We start from the raw sequence: 27,972 nt of genomic DNA on the forward strand, positions 1-27,972 counted from the left end.
TTTTCATGATATTTTTGATGACATACTATACTATGACATTTTTATCAACATACTATACTATGACTTTTTCATCACATTTTGGACGACATGCTATACTATGACTTTTTCATGATATTTTTGATGACATGCTATACTATGACTTTTTCATGATATTTTTGATGACATACTGTACTATGACTTTCTCATGATATTTTTGATGACATACTATACTATGACATTTTTATCAACATACTATACTATGACTTTTTCATCACATTTTGGACGACATGCTATACTATGACTTTTTCATGATATTTTTGATGACATACTATACTATGACATTTTTATCAACATACTATACTATGACTTTTTAATGAAATTTTTGATGACATACTATACTATGACATTTTTATCGACATACTATACTATGACTTTTTCCATCACATTTCGGACGACATACTATACTATGACTTTTTTTATGAAATTTTTGATGACATGCTATACTATGACTTTCTCATGATATTTTTGATGACACACTATACTATGGCATTTTTGTTGACATACTATACTATGACATTATCATGATATTTTTGACGAGATACTATACTATGACTTTTTCATCACATTTTGGACAACATACTATACTATGACTTTTTAATGAAATTTTTGATGACATACTATATTATGACCTTTTTATGACATTTTTATCGACATACTATACTATGACTTTTTCATCACATTTTAGACGACATGACTTTTTCATGACATTTTTGATGACATACTATACTATGACTTTTTCCATTACATTTTAGACGACATGACTTTTTCATGACATTTTTGATGACATACTATACTATGACTTTTTTATGACTTTTTGTCGACATACTTTAGTATGACTTTTTTATGAAATTTTTGACATACTATACTATGACTTTTTCATGACATTTTTGTTGACATACTATACTATGACTTTTTCGTGTCATTTTTGATAACATACTATACTGACTTTTTAATGACATTTTTGTCGACATCCTATTTCGACATTTTCATGACATTTTTGTCGAGATACTATACTATGACTTTTTCACCATATTTTTGAAGACATACTATACTATGACATTTTCATGAGATAATACTGAACTAATTCTTAAACAAAGAAAACAAAGAGGCCAACAATGAGTGTAAGTGATTTTATTTACAGTTAAACAGTCCTGTAGATCTGGTCGCTGTACAGAACCTTCACCACATCTAAAAAGGACCTTTTGCACGTGTTATAAAATGTGATTTCTACAAAGGGCTGGTTAAAATGTACAGGGCCCCAGATTCTGCAAAATCATTCATATTTTACAACTTTTTAACACAACAAAAATCCACAGATGATTGGCAGCTACTCCAGCTGCTGACATCGTAGTCGATGTGTCCTTTCCTGGGTCAAAGTGCAACTTGTTGACTTTTCCAGTTTTTTTTTTTTCCCTCAATCACAACTCAAACACGGTTGACATTCATGAGACCTTCATGAGTGTAGACTTGAGGGTCCTCCTTCAACCATCGTTTCAGTCATAGTTTCTCATCAACATAAACATCAAAACAACAAATAATGTGCATTGATACTGAAAAGTTCTTACACTGCTTAAATCCAGTTCTATCCACAGTCTATTTGGTTTTATTTCTCTTGACAAAATCTCTTCAAAACAAACAATCCACAGCAATTATCTTTCCATCATTTCAATGGAAGTAAAATATGAACTTGAGATTTAAAAGTAGACATGTGCAAATGTGTACAGAGATTTTTATATGTGCATCTAGAAGAAAACATCTTTCAACACATTTACAAACCTCGGTATGTAAACATTCGCAATATGAAGTTATACATTAACAGATCTGTGTGCCTTTGTTTTGCGTTTTCAGTAATGAATTTCTGCTTTCCTTACCATCCTTTTACAAACGCTGGTACATGTGAATTACGCCTAGGACAGATATCCAACCCCTCAGAGCACATTAACACAGAATATTTATATATTTATATAATTATATAATTTTCAGAGACTCTGCATTGTTTTTCATTGTTTGATAAAAAAATTTGGACAGTAATGTGATTTAAATTTTGCCCTTTCTGCATTTCTGGTGCGTGAAAACAGAGGACTATCTGCATGCTAAGTTGGCAGCATGATGTGTTGTTAATGTTTTATAAAACTTGGAAGTTATATTGGATTTGCTCTAGAGTCCGTGGGATTTAGAAATTCTGTTTAATGTGGCTCTAACACACATTTAAGTGCTGACACGATAAAACATTAACTGGGAAACAAACTCTATCCCACCATTTGTTACTGCATCATTAGTATTTCCTGTGGGCGCTGAAGATGAATGAGTGTTACCATTGGGGGTATTTTAAACATTCCCCCAAAGCTCTGCTGCACTATGAGCTTTTTTACAGAACTTCTTAATGTGTATACACAGATGTTTGATTGTTAAAAAAACAAACAATAACAACCATAATAGCTCAATAACACACCTTAGAGAAATCACAGAAGCCACAGAAAAATAATCCAGAGCTCATCAGCACTTTGGCTGGAGAGTGTGGGCCCTTCAACTAATCATTCAATACCGTCACAGGCTGAGCATGTTACTGTACAAACATTCAGATACTGTGTGTGGCTGCAGAACCAGAGGCTGGATATGTTGATGTATCTCTCAACAACTTGTGACAGCAACTTTTCTTCTAAAACATTACAAACAAATTGAGTGTGCTCGCTTTCTGATTATCTCCAAATCAAAGTGTTTTGTCATCTGATCGTCTGTTTGTGTTTCTTGTGTCCTGTTGGATTTCGTTGTAGTGGTGTGAGCTGTTATTTTAGTGTGTAGAAATGATGCTTAAAACTATGACAAATGAATTCCTAGTTGCAATGTGGCAGACTTTGTTTCGAGAGATGCAACAGATCATTATATTTTACATCTGCTTACTTTTGGGTTAGAACCTGTCATCGTTGGTTTGGATGCGCATTCATATTCCTACCTGTAACAACTGTAAACCTCCAGTATGGCTGTCTATGAGTGTGTTAATTCACCTGAAATCATTTATCACGTACAGAAAAGTGACTGTGCTGGCATCTTTTTTGGTTTTGTGTTTTTTCAGAGCAGCTTCTGTATATTTAAAACAAACCGTTCGTACTGTACTGAACTCTCTCATAACCTTAAATCTCAGCTTGGATGGAGAGCCTCCCGTCATCCCAACAGTTGGCACGTTTAGTAAAAAGACGATCAACAGTAACACTGATTTTTTTGTTGTTGTTAACAAACGGTTCAGCGCTGAAATAAACTAAATATTTCATCATCATTATGAACACTAACTAAAAATTTATTGTTTTGGATGAAAACTTTACATTAAAATTAAATCATATGCAGAGCAGTGTTGACAGAGGGTGTGGCAGCACACCGGACATTTATCTTCAGGTACTGGACTAACATTAAAGGCAGATTCAAAAGTGGTTTTAAACAATTAAATTAGAGCTGCAACTAACCGTGATTTTCCTTTAAATTCATCTGCAGATCTCTTCCATCGATTTGTCTGTGTAACGTTTAAAAAAAAGTGAAAAAATAGAATTAAAATTTCTCAGAGCCCACTGTGATGTCTTGAATTTTCTTGGTTGGTCAGACCACAAGTACAAAACTTTTAAAAGGTATAGCCTGTAACAGTTCTGCATGAAAATGTCTAAAAACATCTGGACCTATGTTACTGTATATGTTTTGTTGTGCACTTTAAATATTGTGATGTTTTTAACAATGTTCAAACTAAGAAAAAATGTAATTTTATTCAAGAAACCATAAAGTTTTTTTGGTCGCCCATCAGTGGCGTCATATCCCCTTTGTATTGCGTGCCGGTGACGATAATATATTACCTTAACTGAGAAGTTGTGAATTAGCTAACGGTTAACTGTTGTTAACATTACTATAAGCTACAAGCACACAGCTTAAACAATCTAAATTTAAGAAGTTTATCTGAAAACGATCCATCAGCCTGAAGTATATCAAACGGTGGTGTCTCTGGCAGTGAATCATCTCCTCAAGTATTAAATTTTACCGTTCGGTTTGGCTGATGCCGCCTTCCAACGATGTGGCCCCTGAATTGAGACACAGCTATTGGTCACTGTCTGACTCAAACTGGAGCAGAATTATTCATTGCTGTTTGCTACGTGTTTTGTCGCCAGAGCCGTCCCTGTAAAGCGCAAACAAACGAGAAAACCAAATGACTCAGGACGATTATGGGACAAGAAGAGATGTAAAACAAGGGGAAATATCAGTGTGACTTTTCCAAGATGGAGGGAGCTTTGTGACAAGCTACAGGAAGTGTTTGGATAGTCGACTCATCTAATGGAATGTTAGAAACTTTGCATTACGTTAGCTTACATCTCATGTGGCTATTTCATTTGAATGAAATGACAAATCATGAATAAAAGTAGCGTGAATGAAATTTAAAGACATTAACTCTTTCCTGAACACGAACTCTGCTTAGTTCGAGTTACGTCAGATTCTCATCAATGGTTGTTTAACAGTGAAACTCCCATGATCCCCTGCTACTTCACAACAAAATCAAAGTCTGTTTTTCGTTATTGTTTTGATTGAGAGACCCCTAATGGTAGAAATCACATGCTGTATATTTCATTAATTTTCTGTGGATTAACTGATCACTGCAGCTCTAATTTAAACGTCCTTTTTTTTGTTTGTTTTTTTGATGCCCTGACTCATAAAGCACACAGAAACCTAGTCATCACTTACAACAGACACTAAATCCATACTGCAACATGGCGTTCAGGTCACTGTGGTTTAAACATCAAACGCCAAGCGACAACGATAAAACAGTAAACGCCCTACAAAAGAAGACACTACAATAAATAAAGCTTACTTTGTATAAATAGAGTTCAAGTTAAAATATTGCTAATATTAGTCTTCATATGCTGTATGACTATACAATATAAATGTTTCATTAAAAAAATCCTCTACTGCTGTTTTTACAGTATATTTGTATCATTTTCACAGGATTCAAAGAAAATGGATGAAGTTGTTGATGAATGATGCGAGTGGTGTTTCCATCTTCACTTAGTTGAGATAAAGTCTGTAAAACTCTTTTACTGTTTCAGGCTACATAACGCTGAGCGTCGTCAACTGCTCCTTTATGATCGCTTGCAGAGTTTTCTCAAAACATTCACAGTCTTCCAACAGGTTTCCTGAGCTCGCCTTAAAGCGATGACGTGGGGCGGTGAGAGTTCATCCTGGTGTGTGTGTGTGTGTGTGTGTGTGTGTGTGTGTGTGTATGTGGGTACGTGAAGGTGAGTGTTTACAGGTAAGGCTCTCCAAACGTCCTGCGGCACTCCATGACCCCTGTGCTGGGAGGACGGTCACAGTTATGGGTCAGCTTCACCAGGCTCGGCACGAGGCGGTCATACGCCAGCTTGTACTCGCGATCAAAGGCATCTGAAGAGGGAGAAGAAACATGAGTCTTTTTCTTAATCTTTAGTATTTCAATCCTTTAAAGCAGCTGTAATCGATGTTTTTCATTTATCAAGAGATCAAAGACGCTCAAAGTGATGAACCCACAGAGATATCAACCAATTCTACAAATACCCTAAGCTCTGTAGAGACTTTTATACTGCGTTTCTACCAAACCCTTTCAGTAATTTACCACTAGGACCAGAAGTTATATTAACTTAAAAAGGTGATTGAACTGTATGTCAATGTTGTGTTTATAGCTTGTTTATGCAGCCCCCTAGTGGCATTAAATAATCAGTTAAATAAAAGTTTAAAACAAAATCTTCAAGTTTTTTTACTCAGAGTAACTTGAAATATTTATCATTTTAATCCGGAACTCAACAGAAACTTTAATAGGAAACAAAAATGAAAGCACTGACACTGGTGTAAAATTATAGCAGGTCCTTGGAGTCCTTGAAGCTGGTGTACAGTATGTGACAATATGATGTGTAATCATTATGACTCACCAATATCAATGTTGTCTTTTCCCAGAGCCACCAGAGAGAGGAAGAGGATGTCCCTGTACAAACTCCTGAGGAAGAGAGTTGAGGTTAGAAAACATTTCTTTCAATGAGAGCTTTTTTTTAACAATTAATGCCAAAAACATGTATTTTGTTTTTGCTCTTTCTTTCTTTACCCATAAAATGATCAGTTGTTTATCTCTTACTTGGCCCATGTTACCTTAAATTTCCTCGCGTGGCTCAACAGTGACCGAAGAATCCAAAAATGGAGAATATTCAAACATCAATTTTTCCTTAAAACCTTGTTATTTAACGCACTTCCTCATAAAGGAAGGTTAAGTAGCATGCCTGGGCAACTCAGTGTAAGGCACAAGCAGAGTTCAAATGCACAAGCTTGTCTATGCACGCTACTCCTGTGCTTGTATGCGTGTTTGTGAGGTTCAGATCATACAACTGGATAAACGAGACCTGGATTATACGGCACCAGTTGTGTGAAAGTTTGTAAACAGATGTTTTGATATAGTTTTGTTAAACATATTTGTCTATGATTTCAATTCATCAAGAATTTTTACAGTTTTTGGATTTTTCTTCTTTGTTCATTCAAGGTAACACATGGTGAGTAACTGATGATCATTTTACAACTGAAAAATAAAGTTAGCTAAACCTGATCGCAACAAAATAAATTTAGTTTAGTAACATACACTTCTGTGACACAACTTTTGTTTTGATGCGTGGACAGCAGTTTTCTTCTGTGTGCCATTTATGATGCATTGTTTTATATTTTATTTTATGTATGTAATAGCGTGTACTTGACGTAACTATTGCCTTCTTGGCCAGGTCACCACTGAACAAGAAATTTCTATCTCAACTGGTTTTTATCTAGTTGAATTAAGATTAAATAAAAAAGTGTATTTAGCCATATTTTATGGATTTACAAAACAAACTTGGAAACACTGTCTTCACACCAGAATGACGTATGTGACTGTTTTAAATGGTCACAGTCTCTTCTATGCCTCTAAAGTCCTTTGTTAATGCTCTGTAAGTAAACGTAAAAGTCCTGCATTCAAATTTACAAGTTTTATTTTACAGAACAAAAGTATTAGCAACAAAATATACTTTAAGCACCAAAAGTTAAAGTCCTTAATGTGCAGAACGGCCCATTTCACATTAATATTTATTTTTATTTATTATTGGATAATAATCATTGATAGTTGAATGTACGTTTCACTTTAATGTTGCAGCTCGTAAAGGTGAAGCTAATTTTAATTACTTTATATACCTGTGTAGCTAAATCTATAATAATATGTTATAATTTTAATTTTCTATTAATAATGTGAATCTGTAAAGTAACTACATTTATCAAATAAATATAGTGGAGCAGTGAACATAAGCTTATAAAAACATAAAATGGAATTACTTGAGCAACGTACAAGTACCACAAAATTATACTTGAATACAGTGCTTGAGTAAATGTACTTAATTATATTCCACCAAAAATTCTTTGAGAGGAATAAACAAAAACGTTTTAACAGCTACTCAAAGGGGACGAGTGTCTGAGTGCACGAATTTGAACTTTACACATGGAAGAATCTCTACACAGGTGTTTTGAAAAGGTGATGAATCCAAAGTTAAATAATAAATATGCCTGATATGAAATATTAGTACTGACCTTTGCCTCTTGACCCCAAGAGTCTGACCCAGCAGCTGCAGCAGCTGAGCCATTGGTCGGCTGACGTCGTTCCTCTGGATGCTCCTCACCACACTCTGCAGTAACTCCTCGCTGAACGGCTTCTCCTCCTCCGGGACCGGCCGGGACAGAGGGTAACCCACATCTACCAAAACACACACACACAGAGTTCAGCACTGGGCTCATATCATATCAGCACAGAAGATATGTAACAGTAATGTAAAATGAGGATGGTTTTATCTCAGATCATCTCTCAAGAGCAGGTTTTCACTCAGATGAAAAGTACTTGGGGCTGGGTATCTGTGCTGGTGTGTCATTTGGCTTGTGCTGAGCTAGAGCAAGTTAAAGTAACAGTATTCTAAAAAACATATATTGGTGCTGGTAAAAAAAAAAGGTAGATAATAATTAGATGTGCAATGTGTGGTGAATAAAAGCTTGGTATGTACTGTAGGAAAAAAAGTCTGAATTATTTGATTATTATACTGCTTTTTTCCTCTTTTCCAAAAAGATTAAATAAAAAATAACATTAAAAAACAAGTTTTGATTTGTTACACTTTAAATTGTATAATATAAAAAGAAAAATTAGATTCACTTCAGGTTCATTGTCAAAACACTTACCAGACTGAATTTATTATATATCATTATTTTATAATATTTAGAGGCATGTCATAACTTTTATACAGAACCCAGGAGTGTTGTGGGGAAAATAATGTGTAGCACTCTCTAATTAATAATTCAAGAGCACTAACCTTTATTAATTAGAAAGCATTATTTATTCATTTGTTTATATTTTTTTTCTCCACGACACCTGCTGAGCTCTGTACTTTTATAAATGTTGTTGTTGTTCACTCACACAACAAACACAGCGTGAAAGAAACTGTTCAAAGATAATAGACTCGTAATACCTGGACAGGAATGTTTCTCTGTGGAAAGTTGTTACTTAACCAGCCAATTAGCTAATTCAAACTTATTCTAGCTACAACAGCTACGACCTATTCAGACCGAAGAGTAAAAAATATGTTCAACATGTGTACGCATAAATAAAACAGGCACGCCAATGTCAAGAAAGAACTGAGAGTTTATAGGCATAGAAAGGCAATCCAGGCACTCCAAAAGAAATCTAGAAAAAGGAGGAAGGAAATATTAAAAGCCTTTATTGTAGTGGCCAATAAGACCAATGCAGGTCTTCATCAGGGCTTTCAGGGTTTTGTATGCCTGGATTGCGTTCCTGTCGATCCTGTTGTTTCCCGTTCTCCACAAGCACCCAACACAAGATTTAGATCTATGTTTGTACAAAGCAGCCTGCCTTCTCTCTCTTTTTCTAGTCTATAGAAATAGTTTAGATCTTTTGAAATGGGGTTGTATGAAGTACTTACCCATTGTCAGTGTATTACATACGGTGTCGGCACGCTGCCGGTTTGGAGAAACAGACAAGAGTACTGCCACAGAAGCTAAGCAAGCTAGTGCTGTGGAGGGGTCAGAGGGGTTAAGTGTACCCTATATTTAGTACATTTTCACTGCTTAACCTTCCTGTCAGGCAGCTTTTTCTGACAGGTGACTGAAGCCACGTCGCTCTCTTCACAGCCAGACTCCAGTGAGAAAATGGATTTAACACCACTGAACACAGGAGCTGCTGGTCCATCGCTGCCTCAATCGGTGAGTGTGTTTATGTTAATGTCTGAGGTTGGTGTTTTAAAGGGATAGTTCAGATATGTTCAGCGAGCCAAAATCACTGTTTTTGTAAATAGAGTCTGGTGGCTTTGACAAGAGCATAGATGGGCGACAGCTTCGCTGTCAGAAAGGGCTGTCTGTGTCAAGGTAAAGCATTGAAAATACTCTCGATATAGCGTACACTTACACTGTTAAGGATTCTTTTAGGTGGCTAAAATATGTTTAGCTCCACAGCAGTAAATAGTTAAGCTTCTCCAAACTGGGGGAATGCTGGCCACCACCTACTGTATGTAATACACTGACTATAGGTGAGTACTTCATATATGCCATTTCAAAAAATCCAAACTGTCCCTTTAAGTTACATCATTTGGCTAAAAAAACAACAGTTACAGCTTGTGATGCTTTAGTGACTTCCTGTTTACATAGCTGATTGCTCTGATAGAACGACACTACAGATGTTTTCTCACTGATGTATGCATTATTTAAGTCTTTACCATTTAAGTTTAATGGGACAATCCAGTTCAGTAAATACTTGCAGTTAGAATGAGTTAGACAGGCCTTTACACACAAACTTAGTGATGGATTTATGAGCTTGTGCAACCCAAAATGTATTCAGGAGGACCAGCACAATGAGGTTGGTGTTCAGTACCCAGCCCTTTAAGTACTACAACAATGTCCATCTTTAGGAGTTTCTGAAATAACTGGATGTCAGCGAGTGGAGAAACATTTACCAGAGATGCAAACCTAAATTCAAATACAGAGCAGGGCTGTATTTGAGACAAACAGAGTCTCACAAAAGAACAAAAAACAATCCCTCTGTGTTAATCATCATGAGATTTGACACTGCACAGAGACTTTCATTCCAAAACACTGTGAAACCATGAAAAGTAGAGGCTGACTTTCCACAGACGACACAACAATGCATCAAGCAAAGAGCACACAACAGAGGGAGACACAGCAGCAGGCCTCAGACAGTACAGGACACAAACAACAGGACTCATCTGTGGGAGTCTGCAGCAGAGGCGAACACTCACTCTCTAACAACAGAGTACAATTAAGCCCTGAAAGACAGAGAGCAGACACAGCCTGTTAGCACAAGGATTAGCCGACTCCCAGGAGGAGCTTGCTGCCTCCACGCTGCCTCCTTCTCCATTAAATAATCAATTACTACAGATGGAGCTAAGCAGCGGACATGTTCACATGAGAGAGTCATAACAGGGTGACGATATTATCCAAAGAGCCCCAGTCAAAGCTCAAACAATAGGGAACAATATAGAAAATGTGATGGAATATAGCGTTTTATTACCGCTTGTTTCATGTCTTTATGTGAGGAGGGGTTACAGTCTCCTCATCGCTCCACACAGATCAGATGTTTTTGTCTCCTCAGTGGATGTTTCAGTCAAATGCAGCAACTTTTCCACCTCAGCCAAGCCTTTTCATAGCCTTCTTTTCCTAATATTTCCAGCGTTCCCACTCAGCACCCACCTAAAATTGTCTGAGGCTTGGTTTGAGTGTCCAGGAAGCACACTGCCCGCAGGTCAAAGTGTTGTTTTCTATCCATTTACATTCACTAATGAAGTTTCCATCCAAATTTAGAGCAGATTTTAAACAAATTTCCAGAAAACTGCCAAAAGAAAATGCAAGTTAATGCATGTTATGCAAATAGGACACTGGGCACATCCTACAGTCTATGGGCACATCACGATAAACTCCCAGTCGGTGTCATTAAACCATAACAGGAGAAGAGGGCACAATAGATGATGTAATTAGAAGAGCGCCACTCAGCCTTTGTAAAAACTAAAATGATGTGGGAAAACATGATGGAAACATGACATTTATGTCTATTTTATATATTATTTGAGGAAGGTTAACGTCTTATAATCACTCCTCAGAGATGTTTTTGTCTGCCGCCATTTTTAGTCTCCTCAGTGGACGTTAATGTGTCATATTTTATTTGCTAAATCTGTTTCCATTTCTCTTTGTTGCATTTTGCTTTTCACAATAAACCAAATTGCTATTCTATTTAATTTTTATTTTATTTTATTTCCAGGTGGATGGAAACACACTGGCTAGCAATCTACACCAGTGCTTCTCAATCTTAGACCACAACAACCCTCCACAGGACATGGTATGTCAACCCCCACCTCTAAAACAACACAAAGATATGCATTCAACAGATAACTATTTGTAGAACTTAAATATGCATAACATAAAACATAAAATGCATAACACAGAAGTCACATGTTCGGCCTATCTACAATCATAATAAAAAAGGTTTTAAGCTATGTTGTAATATGGATTACACATATTCAACTAAAAATCAACAGTGAGTAAATATGCTTATTGGTTAAATAAATGCATTTGTTTTATTTTCTAAAACAGTAAAATTAGCTTGATTTGATGTGAACAAGAATAAATAAAGCAAAACACAGAGAGGTCACAGAACAGTGATGTGTCCCCGTCTTTGGTTAGAAGCATGCTCAGAGAAGCTACAGAAGTGAGACAGAACACAAAACACAACATCTTATAATATATTTCATTTGTTTCTTAATCTCAGTCTCCTCCTGCTGTTCCCACACACATCACCCTGCTGCTGAACTTGAAACAGTTTTTTGTTGTAATCCTATTTTTCTGTTTCTTTGTTTTTGTTTTGTTTCTCTTTTGATGTTCTGAGGTTTAATTGAGTTTAATTCCACTGTTTCTAAAGAAAACATTTCAAACTAGAAATACCGTCCCACGGTTCTAAGCCTCCACACACCGCCAAGTTTCTCTTACGGTTTTTATCCATGTCTGTGAAAACATGAACGCTTCACACACATCTTCAACCTGGCAGCACAGAAGATCTCTATCCATCTACAATCAGCACAATTTCAAGGTGGACACTCCAGATTAGAGTCACCAATTCAGTGTCTGACCAAATGTCTTCCCTTCTGTTTCTGACGTATGACGTTGAGTAATGACCAGAAAAGTCGATGTCAAAGTGAAGCTGATCTTTGACCGTTTGGATATAAAATGTCACTTCATTATTATATCCTGTTAGACATTTGTGTGAAGTTTTGTCGTCATCAGTGTAAGAATTCTTGAGTTATGGCCAAAATCATGTTTTGTGAAGTCACACTGACCTTTGACCTTCTGCCACCAAATTCTAATCAGTTTATTCTTCAGTCCAAGTGGATGGTTTTAAGAAATTCCCTCAAGGTTTTTTTGAGTTGTCATGTTGATCACAGTGACCCTGACCTTTGACCTTTAACTACCAAAATCTAATCAGTTCATCGTTGAGTCCAAGTACATATTTTTGTCAAATTTAAAGACACTCCCTCAGGACGTTCTTGAGATTCATTCACGAGAATGAGACGGACAAACCGACAGCCTGAAAACATAATGCCTCCAGCTGAGGCATAAAAACTGTCTCAGCAGCAGTCAGTACTTGTGCGAGTGTAAATTACCCTTCTGCCTGCTGAATTTTAAAGTGCTGTGTTGTGTGTGACTCACTGTATGTGTTCCAGAGGATGTAGAGAGGCTGGATTGAGTCCTGGTGCAGCTTGAGGTTGTCCCACAGGATCTGGATCAACACGTGTTTACTGTCCTCCGACATCCAGTGACGAGGGACCTGACAAGAGAAAGAGAGTTACTGTGAGTCAGTCGTGTCATTTACAGACAGGATACCCATTTCCACTGTCGCCTGTGTCACTGCATTTAACCAACACTACATCATTATAGGTAAATCCTGGGTTGGACTTCAGTTAAAAATCTAACTTTAACCCTTTAATAAACAAAAGTGAGATCAGTTGTGAAATTTGGATTTTAAAGAGCAACTTAACAGCATCTCAAAATCTTGTTTTAACTAACCTCCAGCGTTTTAACCTTGTTGGAGTGATGTAAAAGGTACTTTAAGGTGCATCAGTACACTATGGCATCACTGCTGAGTGTGATTATACTGTAGGTGCAACAGACTTAAAACTTTCTAACAGAGAGGGCAGCGATGCTTTTGAGCTCACAACACATTCTAACTTTTTAACAAACTTTGCTATGTACTGTATGTTGTGTGTGTTTGTGTGTGTGTGTGTGTGTGTGTGTGTGTGTGTGTGTGTGAGACCTGGGAGTCTGTGTTGCAGTGCTCAGAGGTGAGGATGAGACCGGGCAGGTTGCTGGGCAGGTCCAGTCGTCTGAAGTACCACACCAGGTTCCAGTAGATGATGGGATGGTGGTCCACCATGTCGGCCTCTGTGATCACCGGGTCGCCCTCATTCTCCAGCAGACTCTCCAGCTCCTTCCACAGCACCAGCGGGCTCAGGTAGGGAACCGTCACTGGCTCGGGGTTGTGGAGCCGCCACTCCATACTCAGCGGGTCCTGGGTGGGACAAAAATGATCGAGGTGAGATTTCTAATTGTCTTATGTAAATGAGCTGCTGCTGAGCTCTGTAAAATGTCTGGTACCTTGTCAGGATCACAGGCTGTGAATAAAAGTAGACACAGCGAGGAGACTGTTCTTAACTTCACTCCCTCCGTGTATTTTTAATGTGGACAGGGCAGTTAAAATGAGGGAAAATGTGAAGTCAAGTTGGACTTAAACCATAAAACCTGATCTAAGCCTAGACGACCTGGCAATCACTCACAGTACCAGCAGTAATGCAGCCCCATAGTAGTATAATAGTAGTGAATGACTCAAATACTCCGACATGTTTACGTCTGTACCATGGCTTCATTGAGACGGCTGGGCAGGCTGCCTGACGTCGGCATACAGCGGTTGACTCGGGAAGCTTCGTCCAGAGGACCGAAGGCGCTGACACTGCGAGCCATGGGCGCTCCGGGAGACAGCGACCCCTGCCGGCGCTCTGAGGGGATGTTGATACCTTGAGCCCTGGTTGATCGAGTCCTGTAAGGACACGGGGACAGTCAGTTTGTGTCATCAACATTTAAAACATCATAATTATTCCTGAGGAAAGGGTGTTTCTAGTTTGCAACACAGTGAGTCAAGGTGTAGTGTAGTTTTACTATTTTATAAAAAGGTAACACAGACAACACAGAATCCAGATATTCAAATCACAAACACAAAAACAAAACACAACTTTTGTTGCCTGATATTTAGGCACCAGGATATCATGCACTGTTCATCCCTGTTGCTCACACATTTCATAACCATATGAGGGTTTAAACAACCATGTGTTCTCTCTGTTCCCGACACTCACACACACACACTCACTCACACACGCACACACACACAGAGCTTTGTTTGGACCAGGTGCTGTAGACCATCTCACATCGCTGTTTTACAATGCAGATAGGGAGCATGTGGACGCAGCTACAGTGGGTTCCTACTTCAAAAGCATTGTGTAATCAGACAAACTGGGAGCTGAATGAAGACGAACTGAAAAAGGTGTCATACAGAATATCTGAGAAAAGTTTTTTTTTTCTCCTAAAAATGTCAGGTTTTCTGCTTGTATTAAATCTTCTCTGCTGCCTTCCCACCAAACCAGTCTGAACTACAACTTATTAAATACTACAGCTAACAAAACAGAAAACTTATAAATGTTAGGACCAGCATGAACATAAATGAAGAATGTGCAGTAACACTGGGAGACAGTGAGTACCTTCCAGCCCCTGAGCACTCCTGGACAGCGATCACAGGGGACGGAGGAAAGACTGCAGTTGTAGGACAGGGGGTGGACAAGGTGGACGTCCCCGTGTCCAAACCTGTGGAGGCAGAGTACGACGAGGTCATTGCCTCGTCCACTGATGGGCTGCCCTTCAGGAAAAGCCTGCGGAGAGGAGAAGAAAGGGGGGAATTACATTTATATCCAGGGAAGTCAAGTCAGGTGTTAATTTTCTGCAGGCCAGAATAATTTATTTTATGAGATGGTTTACTGTCCAGCAGGGGCAGAAATTATTAAGGAGTAAAATGCATCTTATTGAGACTCAAAGTCTCATTTTTATTACAGGCACTGAAAACCTAGGGTTCATCTCAATGCCTGATCTCGCATCCACGTTTCCCTCTTCGTTGCCTCTTCCTTGTGTCTTAGCTCTGCCCTCATAAAACACAGGGGAGAGATGCGAGGCTGAGACGCGAGGAGAGAAGAAACAAGGAGATTTGTCTTTAGAGAAATGAGACGTCCTTTCCTCTAAAGCGTCACATGAAGCCACGTCCGTTTCTGATGACAGCAGCAGCTGATCACAGCTAGATCAGCTGGCAGGAGGCTTTATTAACAGCTATAGAAACTTTTAATTGAGTTTGTGACTGCACACACATAATGTTATATGTTATATGTACATCCTCTTCAGTTCTTCTGCAGTCCAGAACTGAAGAAGCCTCTTGGATTAGAGGTGACACATCTTCAAGAAACTCAAGCAAGTCAAAGTTGCCTACAATATAGCACTTAAGATTACCATGACTTGGATAACTAAGAATCTTCACCAACAAGTACGAAAAATCTTATATCTGGAGGGGAAAAATAAAATACAGTACAAAGAAACACAGTACAAAGAGGAGAATGGCTTCATCCACTGAGGTTTAAATGCTACAGATCTTTTGATAATTTGGCAATGTGCAATAAAAACGTATTATTCCATATTTGACCTAGAAAAGGCAATCACATAAAAACAAATACAATATAATTACCGCACCCCTCTGAAAAAAGGAATTCATAACTCTGTCACAAAATTTATTTTTTACAGCAGGTCAGCACTGCAGTGTCATCATCTACCTGCCGGGTCCTCGCATATCCCTGATCTCCACGTTGAGGAAGGGCAGGAAGGGGTTTCCACAAAAGGGACAGGTGGTGTTCAGGTTGGAGTCGTCTGCTGTCCAGCCGGCCATGATCTCCTCATCGTACACCAGGCAGTCACACGTCTTACAGCGAGAACAGCTGGAAATCAGCAGCTGGAAGCACACACACACACACACACACACACACACACACACACACAGAGGCAGGTGAGCTTACAGATGAAAGGTGATAAAGATGTTAAATAATATCTAAATCACTTCTGAAAGCTGTTATATTGTAAATGTAAAAAATACTGTACATGATAACATTTCTGATTAGTGATTATGAGTACTTTTAATTCTATCCTAAAATATGCCTGCTGTTGTAGTAAAAGGCTGATTCAACAAGACTTCACTGAACACAATAATGCAGTCTGCTGCTCTGCCCTCAGGTTTATATATACTGTAGGTTTGAACTGTTGTAGCCAAATATACCACTGTAATAAAATATTCTGCTGAGGGAGAATATTCATGATTAGCTTGCAGAGCAGTCTGCCATTCCTGAAAGTTATGAAAGCTTTTTCTGAAACTATCAATTTCTAGTGAAATTCCATCAGAGAATTCATTCCTGGCGACATGACATGGGCCAGCACCCACTTTATATCTTCGTATCTTCAGCAGGAAGCCAAAGTGGATGCAGAAAAAGCATTTCAATCCAAGATGTCTGTAAAGTGGTTCTAAACATTCATTTTATTTTTGTTAAAATGTAAATTTGTACAAAAAACATTTTGTATCAAACCATCATTTCTGGGTTCCTGACATCCAGTTTTGAACTGTTGAACTGTACTTTTCTGCTTTCCATCTTGCAGTTTTACCTCCATGGCGTAGTTGTTGAAGATGCTGGTGTTGCTGGTGTACCGTGACGAGCCGAGGTCCGACTTTTCTGGCAGAGGGAAGCCGGGGGGCGAGAGGACACATTCTGCAGGAGTACGAAGGATGATTACAATTTGTGACGGTACATAAGGAGTCAAGACATCACTAACAGTACATATTTATCTATATATTTACATACATATTAAATATTTCTTGATGCATTTTAGAAAGAAAAGGTCATATTGTGACAACATGACAGGATTCCTTAATCCAATTTGCACTGGTGACAGCTCTACTGTAAATTGTTTGGGGGTACTAGGGAGGCATTTTTTATGTTTTCTTATCTTTTTTAAATAAACTTTAATACAGTGTGCTTGTTATGTTCTGTTCTCATTGTTTGTCACTAAGCAAGAGGTGATGACGATAAAGACTGAATGTAGAATCCAGAGTGACAACAGTGAAATGATGAAACATTTTGTTTAGAAAATGGGTCACAGAGTTGACTGTTGTTTTGAAATTTGATCCTAATAGAAACCACGAAAGCTGTTAATGTCTCCTGTCACTGGAGCGAGGGTCGCTCTTACCAGGGAGCAGAGATGAGGGTCTCCCGACGTTGGAGCCTGCAGGGGGGCTGTCCAGTCTGCTGCGGAGAGGGCTGCGTCTGGGGCTCCTGCGGGGTCCATTCCTCGGTGGAGAGATCACGGAGCCCTCTGACTCCCCACAGTCCGCCTCATCCAACAGGGAAGAGCAGTCTGGATCTCCAACACCGAGAGAGGACACACTCAGTCGGTCACTGTGACCGTCCTGAAGGAGCAGAGAAGAGCCAGGCAGGTTAATATCATCATGGACTGCACAGGTGTCTAATCTTAAAATCATAATAGTCACAGCAAAGAGCCAAGTTCAGCACGTACTAACAACAGAGTGCTCACAGGAAATATAACACAAATACAAACCCTGATATGTTTTACAAGAAGCAAACAACCTGAAAAACTGCATCTATCTTCCCTATGACATTAAGCACACAAGCCTTGAAGTGTCATATAACAACGCTACAAAAGAAACCCACAAACTGTGCTGCTGATTAAGATGAATAGAAGCTTTAGTGAAAAGTTCACACACTGTCACATTGCCTGATCCACATTTTAGCACCGTGTCAGCACTGAACAAAAGGGCTGGCAGGCGGCTGATATCACAGTACATTTTGTACGTGGCAGGATGATTAATGCCGCCTGTGTGGTACAAGGGGAGTTTTTTGTTGTTGTTAATAGATTTTGGAAACAGTAACACCCAGAGAGCAGACAAGTTGGTAAATGGAGGCTTTTACACAGGAAAAAAAATACTGTGACACCCAAAAAAGGCCACAAGATGGCAGCAACACTTCATCTTCAAGCTACTGAGAGCCTTAGAAACTGGTCTGCCGCAGTGCTAAAATACAATTTCACCAGTGTTCATGCAGGTTTAGCCCATTTATTACAGGTCATACTTGCATTGCATTGCTGAACACTAATAGATTGAGATGTGTCAGATTTTTCTTCTTTTTGTCTTTTTTCAATTAAAATGAAAAATATAGGTTAAAATTAGGTCACTATTTCTATATAAGCTATTTGGAGCACTGTGCTCTGAAAAGTAGAATATGACAGATTCATTTCTCTGACTCACATAACAATTTTATCTGAGTGATCTTGAAAATACTGGGGCACAGAAATATGGTCACAGATAAATGAAGGTTGAGAGAGTTTTGAGCCACTGGTTACCAATTATTTTCTGTATGTTATCAAACTATTTAGCAGAGACTAAAAACCTGCATGTGTTGGGTAACCAATGACCTTTTTTGTTGCTTGGTAATCTCTATTTTAATCTGCATTACCAAATTACAATGACTTAAAGGTGGCGTTGTTGATATTTGAACTCAACACCCAAACAAATATACCTCACCCATCAGTGCTCCTTCAGAAGTTTCAGTAATATCTGCAATGTTATTTATGTTTCATTACTATCATGGTGTCGTTCTGTTCCTCATGGGCGAGGACATGGAAGAGGGAGATTAGCATGCACAGTGTTGTGCAGCTCAGTCGGAGCCACTTTGTTTGTTTCCCATTTACAGGGCTGTTTATGAGTGCTAGATTTTCAGAGCACACGCAGATCAGACAGCTGGGAGATATCTAAATTTAGCAAAAACTGTATTGGAATAGAATCAGACTTTAACAACAAGACTCTGTACCTTGGTAGGTGTGGTGTAAGTGGCGAGACGGGAGTACCAGCGGCTTGCCTTCTCTGCCACACCCTTCCCAGCAGAGACCATGCTGGTCTTAAAGACATCAAGCGTTGGTGTGAGCAGAGTGTCCAGAGCAAAAGAGGAGGAGGAGGGCGAAGGTGACGCCAGGCTCATCCTGTCTGCCCTCTCCCTGTAGGGGCTAGGTCGAGGGCTGGCACTGGGAGTTGTGCTAGAGCTGCGACAGGAAGGAGATGACAAGAGGCGCTGGCGTGAGATGGGCTGGGAGGGCGAGGGAGGGTGGAAGGTGCGGGAGCGTGGCATCCCAGCAGTCCTTAGGGGGGAGGTGTGGGGTAGGCTGGCTCTGCGGGGGGCAGAGAGTGAGGAAGGGTGGAGGAGGAGAGGGCTGGCCGGGTCCGGCAGATCCAGACTGGGTGTACGGCTGCTCAGCGGGCTGCCCATGTGGTTCATGTATAGCTCGATCTCTCTGGCCAGGTGCCTGCGGGCACTCGGCGTGCTGGCCCCTTCCCCCTCTGGGTACTGATCCTCATTTTGCTGCTCAGTTTGTGACTCTGCTGCCAGCAGGGATAGAGGGTCGTAACCTGTCTGTATGTCTGTGCGCTTCACAGTTCCTCTGGACGTCACAGAGCTTATGCCACCGTAGCTGATGCTGCGTTTGACAGGTTTCTTATGAGATTTGCTCAGTTTGTGGGAGCTCATACCAGCCCCTGTGGCAGGCTTGTCTAAGTCCAGGTCCTCCAAGTCAAAAATGGCGTCTGTGTTACTTCTGTCCTCATCACTGGAGTCCTGTCCCTCCCTCTCCTCGTCCTCCTCCCTGTGTTCCTGACATTTAGAGGCACCTACCTTAGCCGCCACTGCCTCTAACCCGCCCAGAGCCAGTGAACGAGGCCTCTTACTCTTACTGAAGTTGGCACCGGAAAGAATTTTGACGTCTGCGCCCAGGTGTCCTGCGATTTTGTCTGGGTCAGTTTCACCCTGGCTCATACCCAGACCGAGGACAGTGGTGCCACTGCCGCAGCTGCCCACCGCATCACCGCTCAGCCGGAGGCCTCTCACACCCTGCCAGTCAAGAGCCGAGCCGCTGCTGGCGCTGCCCACCACCTCTTCCAGAGCACTCTTATGTCTCCTGAGCAAACTGTTGGTATGAACCTCACCGATCTCATCCAGGGAGGAAGTGAAGAGGAGACCTGCAACATGGCCTGCGATAGAGGCAGGGGAAGAAGTGACATAAGTGAGCAATTACAAAGCTGGGAGAAGGAGCGTTTTAGAGAAACAACCCATCACTACACTTAAAATTCTACTGCATGGGCCACTCACAGCAAGCAGAAGTTAGATGGTACATTCAGCAGTTAAAGTCAAATCAGTTTCACATTCTGACAACAAGCTAAGATCAGCTCAGACCAATGATTCGTGATGAGACGAGTTGAAACTTGCAACTACGTGCAATGCCCCTGTCTTCAATCTTTTAAAACCTGCCAGTTTACACCAGCTACAGTGGAGACAATACACCGTTTTGTGTAGTTGCATTGGTGTAAACCTGCCAGTTTACACCAATGCAACTACACAAAACGGTGTATCGTCTCCATAGCAACATCGTCTGGCTTTTCAGGTACAAATAACGACTGTACGAGAGTACTTTGTTTTTTGATTAGGTGATGTCTAACATGAAAATGCGCAGCCAGTAGCAGCAACAACAAGCCATACACATACTGACACGGAGTGAGGATGGAGACCAACATACGTGTCAACCGCCGAGAGGCTGAACATGAGTCTGGCTCGGCAGGGACAGAAAGCTGTTGTCAGAGAATGCCACGGCAAGTGAGCACGACGTCTACTGACAGTCTGTAATTGACCTCGCCAGTTGAGTTCACTACAAACTGATTGGTTGTTCAAACAGCTGACGTGCCTCACATTCTAAAACCAGCCACTGGTGACTTGACAGGCTGAGTAGCAGCTAACGCCGTCACCCAGCTTGAGTCAAGCTGAGACGAGCCAATTCACACTGCTGTAACGTTCTAAAGTGGTGTTGTCCCATCGCAAATCTTTGGTCTGAACTGGGCTTTAATAAGCTGCAGCTCTCATAATTTAATCCAGCTTCCTCTCCATAGCAACAGCAGCCGAGGCTCATGGGTAATGAAATAATTAAAACTGATGATCTGAGATCTACAGTATCAGTAAGTTAGAAGACTTCTGTTGTTGAGAAACATTGAGGACAAAATGAAAAGAAAACTGAAGTGGGAATTCACAGTGGAGAAAATCATCTCCACCCACTCTGCAGAACTATTTAATCTATTTAGGTTTTCTTCTTTACCTGCGCTGGCGGAGCTCTTGGGTTTACACGATGAATCGTCGTATGGACAGCTGCTGCGAACAATGCCGCGGGGTTTGAAGGACTGAACCTCCATGTCCAGCTGAGGGAGACAGTCTTTACTCCCCTTGGCACTCTCTGTCTCTGACACTGCAAACACAGAAATTACAATTTAAAATCAGTCCTTTTTTTTGTTAATGTGCGGCACAGCTTGAAACACGGTACTGCTCTTCAAAAAAAAATCCACTGAAGGACAACACACGACTGAAAAGCTTTGATATTGAGGAACTAAAAGGAATGAATCATCTCTGGAGGAGAAGATCAAGGCAGAGGTAAGGGAAATCCCGTGTGGCTGCTGGGCTGCCAAGTTATCATTTCTTAGAAGGTATAGCAGACAGAAATATCAGATGATATTAGATCAGACAGACTACTGACAGGAGCTGCAGTCGCTCTCCTTCTTGTCATCTTTGTCAGGGGCGGACTCCTGAGCAGTGGGGTCTCCTCTCCGAACCTCCTCTTTGGACAGGGAGTTATAACCCAAATCTGATTGATCCCCTAGACAAAAAAAGAGAAAAACACAGTTGAAATTAGATGAGAGGAAGACAACAGGGTCTAATATTAAACCACAAGATCACAGAAATATGCAACACAACGCATGGAAATCTATGCAGAGGATTCAAGTACAACATTTTCAAGATGTCTTTTCTCTCAAAATAGCTGCCCTTCAACAACATCGTACGAGACACAACCTGTTCAGACTTAAAGGCCAAGTTCTTTGTTTAACTGAACTCAACAAAAACAGCTTTTCGGTGTAAACAGTTTCAGCCTATTGTGACTTTACCCTGTGGTAGGAGATGTAAATGAAACATACATAAAAGAAAAAGCTAGTGAGGCGTTTCTTCCCTTTCATCTCCTCAATTCTGGGAGGCACATCACTGTTGCAGAGGAGAGGAAATAGCAGCTAAGCTGTGCTGGATAAAAAGAATCCTCCTCAGGGCATGCAGACATCTACAGTTACTGTAAGGAAACTAACTGCGGTTTCACAGCTGCTAATGAATTTAACTGTTAGGACTTGACGTTGGGGGAAAAAAAACCTGCCGTCACTCCAGGCTGACTCTTCCATCTGTCTCTAAAACTTCCCCGGGTCTCCAGGCAACCAGCTGTCTGCTGATTTGTTCTCCTCTTTCATCTTTTCCGTGAACCTTCATCTCTAAATAAAGCATGAGGCTGCACAGCTCGGCTGTAATACAGTATGGAGTTACTTGCAACTGATGGCAAGAGACAAAACTCATTTCAGGAATGTAATAATCAATGATCTGCACATTGTGGTCCCTCCCTCCTGCTGCGCTGGGAGCTATGGTTCCCTCGCAGTCTTTCTGCACGTCTCCTGCCACGGTGCCATCTCCATGATTAAAATGATTTCCGTAATCAAAAAGAATGTGCCTCTGGGTAATTGCTCGCCATAACTGAAAATGACAAATCACTCTGTGGTGAAGCGAAGAGTGAGAGTGAGGGAGAAAAAAGAGATGAGCAAGAGAGGAGCAGCAGACTGTGATGTGTCGAATAGAGAGATGACACAGAGAAGGACAGAGGGGCCAGATCACAGAGACCGAAATGAGAGCGTGTCGATGAAAGGGCTGAAGACGACAGGAAATAAAAACGTTGCAGAGCAGGTAAGATGAGACGGAGAAATGCAACCAGAGAGAGACAGACATGCAGACTGACAGAGAGGTTTACCTGGGTGGAGGGTGGCTTCTCTGAGCTCAGAGCCCCCCCAGTGTGAGTGGGCCACCGGGGCCCTGGTGCCCGCGCCGCCGCCCCCACGGCCGACTGCATGCAAGGGCAACACAGGCAGGGCCAGAGTGAAGGGCAGGGTTAGGGACAGAGCACAGCAGAAACCACAGCCGCAAAACCAGGGTGAGACATGGATGGATAACAGGGACGAAAGGAAGGTTGAAAAAACAGGCAGCAGAGGGAAGGAGGTTTAAGAGGAAGAGGGAAAACGAGGAAGAGGCCAGTCGGTGAGTGAATGGGACAAATGGAGGAAGGAGGAAAAAAAAATGTCATTGAGAAAGAAGAAAAAGATGTAGAACAAGATGGCTGCCTGTGAAAGACTGAGTCAAGCAGCAGCCATGTTGAGTGTACCTGTGCTAGATCTATCGTCAGTGGGGTCTACTTTGGCGGAGTCAGTGGTGTAGGGGCCCTGCTCAGCCAGGTTAGTGTCGGCAGAGCTATCCAGGCTGCCGTGACTCACAGCGTCCAGGTCACTGCCATCTGCCCAAAGACAACAAGGCGTTAAAAGAAGCTAGCCGCCACTTCTGCTCCACAACTCCTCTTCTTTTTATGCTTTCGATATGTTTTTGTGTTGATAAGCAGGTGACAATAACTGTCCCATCGAGTCTACGGTGTTTTTAACAGCAGGAACAAACAGTATTTTGATGCTGTCTTACTTCTCTTATTTGATTTAAATCCAGTTGAACCAGCACAAACACTAAGAATGATCAACAACATGAGAAAGAATGTTTAAAAGCTGAAAAAAATACTTAATGCATAAAGCTGAGATGTGACTAATGATAATGAATAAATTCGTCCCACTAGGATAAAACAGCAGTTGTAACACTTTCATTTACGAGTCCCATAGTTTCCTAACACTTTAATAGAGAGGAACTGATGTGCAACTATAAATACTTAGGACAATTAAGATGTAAATTGGTACTAATTACATGGAAAACAAAGACTGACTAAAGTGTGAGACTCCAATTCCAATTAACTCCTAGCATTAACTAGAGTTTTTTCGTCAGTGCACAGCATGTGAGACGAACAAGTGACTAAATTTCCCTCTGTAAGTGCCAAATTACATAATTACTTCCAGGAAACCTCTTGGAAATTAAAAGAAAATAACAGGACACATTACAATAATAACTGGCCTGTAGTTTAACCTCTTATGTCACCGTGAGAACATATTATGTATGATGTGTAGGATGGGAGTGGACTGGGAGCGTGGCTTGTGTCTCTTATTGGTGTGTAAAGATGAGCGTGTTTTACAGGAACCTTTGTCTCTTTCAAACTGAGGAGCATTTTAGAACACAATGCTTACAACTGGTCACAGGGAGTATTTTTAAGAAGCAGGGATTAGCAGGGACTGGGATTAGCATGCACTGGGTGTGCAGGTGTTCACTTGCATGCAGGGGAGTTAAATCACACATGTTGAGGTAGTTGAGTTTTACAGTTTTACCTGTTCAACTCTGCCAGACATTAATTACAGCTGATGAATTGGATTATTAAACACGATGGATAGTTTGACGTCCTTGTCTGAGCTTGAGATAGCTGGATGTGACTGTGACATTGTAGAAGGACTCAGAGTTGTTACCTCCGCCAGGCAAAAGCCTGGAGGGGATCATGCATTCGATCGTGTGTGCGTACCTGTGTGCATGCATGTATCTGAATATCCACAGCTAATCTGTATACGACTGGACGCACCAGCCTCATATTTTTTTCCCAATGTCAGTGTGGGTTTTCTCCGGGTACTCCAGCTTCCTCCCACAGTCCAAAGACATGCAGGTTAACTGGTGACTCTAAATTGTCCGTAGGTGTGAATGTGAGTGTGAATGGTTGTCTGTCTCTATGTGTCAGCCCTGTGATAGTCTGGTGACCTGTCCAGGGTGTACCCTGCCTCTCGCCCAATGTCAGCTGGGATAGGCTCCAGCCCTCCCACGACCCCCAACAGGATAAGCAGTTACAGAAAATTAATGAATGAACTATTTTATTGGTTGCTCTGTTTTATACCATCATTGACTGCTGACTCCTTAATTCTCTTGACTGGCCTGTAAGGGCCACAAATCACCAACAACTGCTTCAGTTTGAGAACTTTTGTCTAGGGACAATATTCGTGGCGGTCATGTTAGTGTTGTTGGATTCTTTTTCACTTTAGGACTGACATTTAGGAATTGTTTGAGGTTAGTTTCTTGTCTACTCTGGCAACACATTGATAATGTATCCTGCATAATGTCTCCCCTTTTTACATGTCAGTCTTGGCTGTGCCGAGTACAGCCATGCCACGACTATTTGTGTTTCCATTATCAGTTTAGACGCACTGTGCCACGCCAAGCCGTGCTAGACATGGACCTTCTCAGGAGTAGGTCCATAAGCTGGGCTGCCTGCCTCAAGCGGGTAGCGGTGACGTCACACTGACTGCAGCCAAACCCCGATAACCCCTGTTTTCCCCTCACAGTCTGCCCTGCACTCCATGTGTCTCACCAACATGCCTGCAGACACACCTGACAGAGATCTGCACTCTACTGAGCGCACTTTTCTAGTTTAACAAGTTAAAATTCTTCATTTTGATCTACAAGTCATCTTTGTGTATATTGTTGAATGTTGAATGATAAATTATCATTAGGGACTCGTCTAAGTGATTTTTGATGTCTCCGATCACTTTGTACCAAATGTGCCAGTATGTAATTTGAGATCCTTTGGCCAGAGGTCTTTTTTCCGGGCCCCGAAAGGGGCCAAAGCATTTTTAGTCAGGGCCCCGAGGCTCTGGAACAATTTGCCCAAGGAAATCAGGTCAGCTGTGTCAGTGATCTCTTTTAAGTCTCTTCATAAAACATACTCTATCCTGATTTCACATGAGTTTTAATTTTCTTTTTACTGTCTTCTGTATTGTTGCAGGTCTGTGCATCAGATTCTCTTCATGACTAACTGAGACGTTCCGTTTTTCAGACATGCAGAATGTTACTGATCACAGTTACCTGACAGAGGGCTCTGGGTGAGGGGAGCATGTCGTCGCAGCGCCCGTTTGAACTGTGCCACGCCCAAAACGACATTTCTCAGCTTCATCCACAGGAAGTATCCTCCTCTGGTGCTAGAGGGCCACGTGCTCTCCAACACCGCCTGGACACCAGCAGGAGACACACAGAGGAGAAGGAAAAATATCAGAAGGAGGGAGGAGATCAGGGTGACTGAAGGGAATAAAAGGCTGCTGCGAAATTACTTTTTAAAGCGATCACATTTTCTTGAAGCAGTGAGGCAAGTCGTTCATTTTTAATTCAAATAATGGAAATTATGGAAGGTTTTTTTTTTGTTCCACCACCTTCCACCATGAAATGTTCTTACATTCATCTGTTAAATAAATCACTGAACATGAAGCGTCTGAACACAGTGAGAGTATAGTGTGAAGTGCAGCTCCAGCTTCATTCATTCATTTTCAACAAAACATTTTGTGTTGACAGTTTCAGTTCACTCACAATCACTGGGTGAACTAAAACTGACCCAACGTCTGCTCCGTATAAACTCATCTTGCATGAATTTTTCATCAAAGGCTTTAACTGCAGCAGTGTTCGTTCCACAGTCACTCTCAACGTCAGGAAGGGAAAAGGAAAGGCACTGCAGCTGTTGGTGGCCAAGTCACGTTCAACAGTCTCTGTCTGCTCTTAAAATACACTTCAGAACCCCCCTGAGAAAAAACACGATTGGTATGCCACTGACTGGTCTTATTATGCTGGCTGCTCCTGTGTGAAGGCCTTCAGGATTTGGGCCAGGTGAAATGAGGCTGTTACCAGCGATGTTAAGACAACTGAAACATAACAATATGGCCACAGGCACACTAACTGTATGATGTGATGTAGGATGGCATAAAAAACAGACACCACCCAAGAATAACTGCCACCTCTTTCATATCTGATCATTGGATATGAAGCTACAGCCAAGAGATGGTCAGCTTGTGAAAATAACTACCAGGGCTTCAACACTAGAAACATGTGGGCTGGACTGAGATCCAACACTGACGACAAAAGGGGCGTTAGCAGTGCTGAGGTAATGTCTGCATCTCTCCCAGATGACCCGGACACGTTCTATGCAAAGTATGAAAACAACTCCCCGGACACCTGCCCACTGGTAATATCCTGTGTGCAGGTCTTTTAAAGGGATTAACCCACGCAAGGCACCTGGACCTGATGGCATCTCTGCTGAGCTCTCAAGGTGTGTGCAGACCAGCCGGCAGATGCTTTTTACAGGCATTTTCTACCAATCGCTGCTCCACTGTTTGCTGTCCACTGTCTCTGTCCCCCAAAAGACCACCCAAGACCCCCCAGAGCTCACATATTACAGTAGTTTTTCATTTCCAATCATAAACAAACCTCTATTAAGTGATTACAAGACTGGTTGATGGGTAATATTTATCAAAAGGCTGGCTCTTATTAGCTACCTGTTGTGGAGAACATTTATTTACACAGATATGTGCATGAAGGGTTTGTGTGGTTTCTCATCCAAATAATAGTGCTGTTTTTGTGGAGTCTAACCCACCAAGGCCAAAACAAAGTGTACTGTAGATAAAAAGAGGTAGCTGTTCAAAGTTTCCTGCTGTGGTGTGAAACCCTGACCAAGTCTATCTTGACTTAATGATGTCGATACTTCTTGGTTTGTTATTGTTGTTTCTCCACAGGATTGAACTCTGTTTTTTCCACTGTTGTTAGTCTGAAAAGTACCATCTAAAGAAATAAATGGGTATGAAAAAATGTGAAATAAATTGTGTGT

The 27,972-nt window shown here is 41.0% G+C and overlaps 1 protein-coding gene and 1 long non-coding RNA gene across 6 annotated transcripts in view; one reads left to right on the forward strand and one right to left on the reverse strand.

Moving 5' to 3' along the window:
- Positions 1 to 1,154: 1,154 nt before the first annotated feature.
- The window catches only part of LOC117272068 (C-myc promoter-binding protein-like), a 100,880-nt gene continuing 74,062 nt past the window's right edge, over positions 1,155 to 27,972 (reverse strand). For 2 of the 4 annotated variants that reach the window (XM_033650984.2, XM_033650838.2), the window contains 16 exons: positions 26,190 to 26,331; positions 23,584 to 23,712; positions 21,874 to 21,993; positions 21,442 to 21,588; positions 19,119 to 20,329; positions 17,482 to 17,701; positions 16,900 to 17,003; positions 16,023 to 16,198; positions 14,913 to 15,080; positions 14,017 to 14,197; positions 13,418 to 13,672; positions 12,814 to 12,931; positions 10,356 to 10,382; positions 7,633 to 7,795; positions 5,970 to 6,034; positions 1,155 to 5,448 (listed from right to left, as the gene is read on the reverse strand). In XM_033650984.2, coding sequence (XP_033506875.1) covers positions 5,312 to 5,448; positions 5,970 to 6,034; positions 7,633 to 7,795; positions 10,356 to 10,382; positions 12,814 to 12,931; positions 13,418 to 13,672; positions 14,017 to 14,197; positions 14,913 to 15,080; positions 16,023 to 16,198; positions 16,900 to 17,003; positions 17,482 to 17,701; positions 19,119 to 20,329; positions 21,442 to 21,588; positions 21,874 to 21,993; positions 23,584 to 23,712; positions 26,190 to 26,331 — 3,363 coding nt within the window. In that variant the 3' untranslated portion in view covers positions 1,155 to 5,311. The remainder of the gene's footprint in view (positions 5,449 to 5,969; positions 6,035 to 7,632; positions 7,796 to 10,355; positions 10,383 to 12,813; positions 12,932 to 13,417; positions 13,673 to 14,016; positions 14,198 to 14,912; positions 15,081 to 16,022; positions 16,199 to 16,899; positions 17,004 to 17,481; positions 17,702 to 19,118; positions 20,330 to 21,441; positions 21,589 to 21,873; positions 21,994 to 23,583; positions 23,713 to 26,189; positions 26,332 to 27,972) is intronic. The other 2 variants (XM_033651237.2, XM_033650907.2) reach the window with 1 other exon arrangement.
- LOC117272460 (uncharacterized) lies at positions 9,233 to 26,245 on the forward strand. Of its 2 annotated transcripts, XR_013493151.1 has the most exons (5): positions 9,233 to 9,306; positions 11,372 to 11,449; positions 12,828 to 17,068; positions 17,429 to 17,728; positions 26,161 to 26,245. It is a non-coding gene; the product is annotated as an uncharacterized LOC117272460 (long non-coding RNA). The 2 variants fall into 2 exon arrangements; XR_013493150.1 differs by lacking the exon at positions 26,161 to 26,245 and having other exon boundaries at positions 12,828 to 17,039; positions 17,429 to 21,977.

Source organism: Epinephelus lanceolatus, chromosome 2 (genome assembly GCF_041903045.1).
Source record: "Epinephelus lanceolatus isolate andai-2023 chromosome 2, ASM4190304v1, whole genome shotgun sequence".
In the NCBI taxonomy this organism is placed as follows: Eukaryota; Metazoa; Chordata; class Actinopteri; order Perciformes; family Serranidae; genus Epinephelus; species Epinephelus lanceolatus.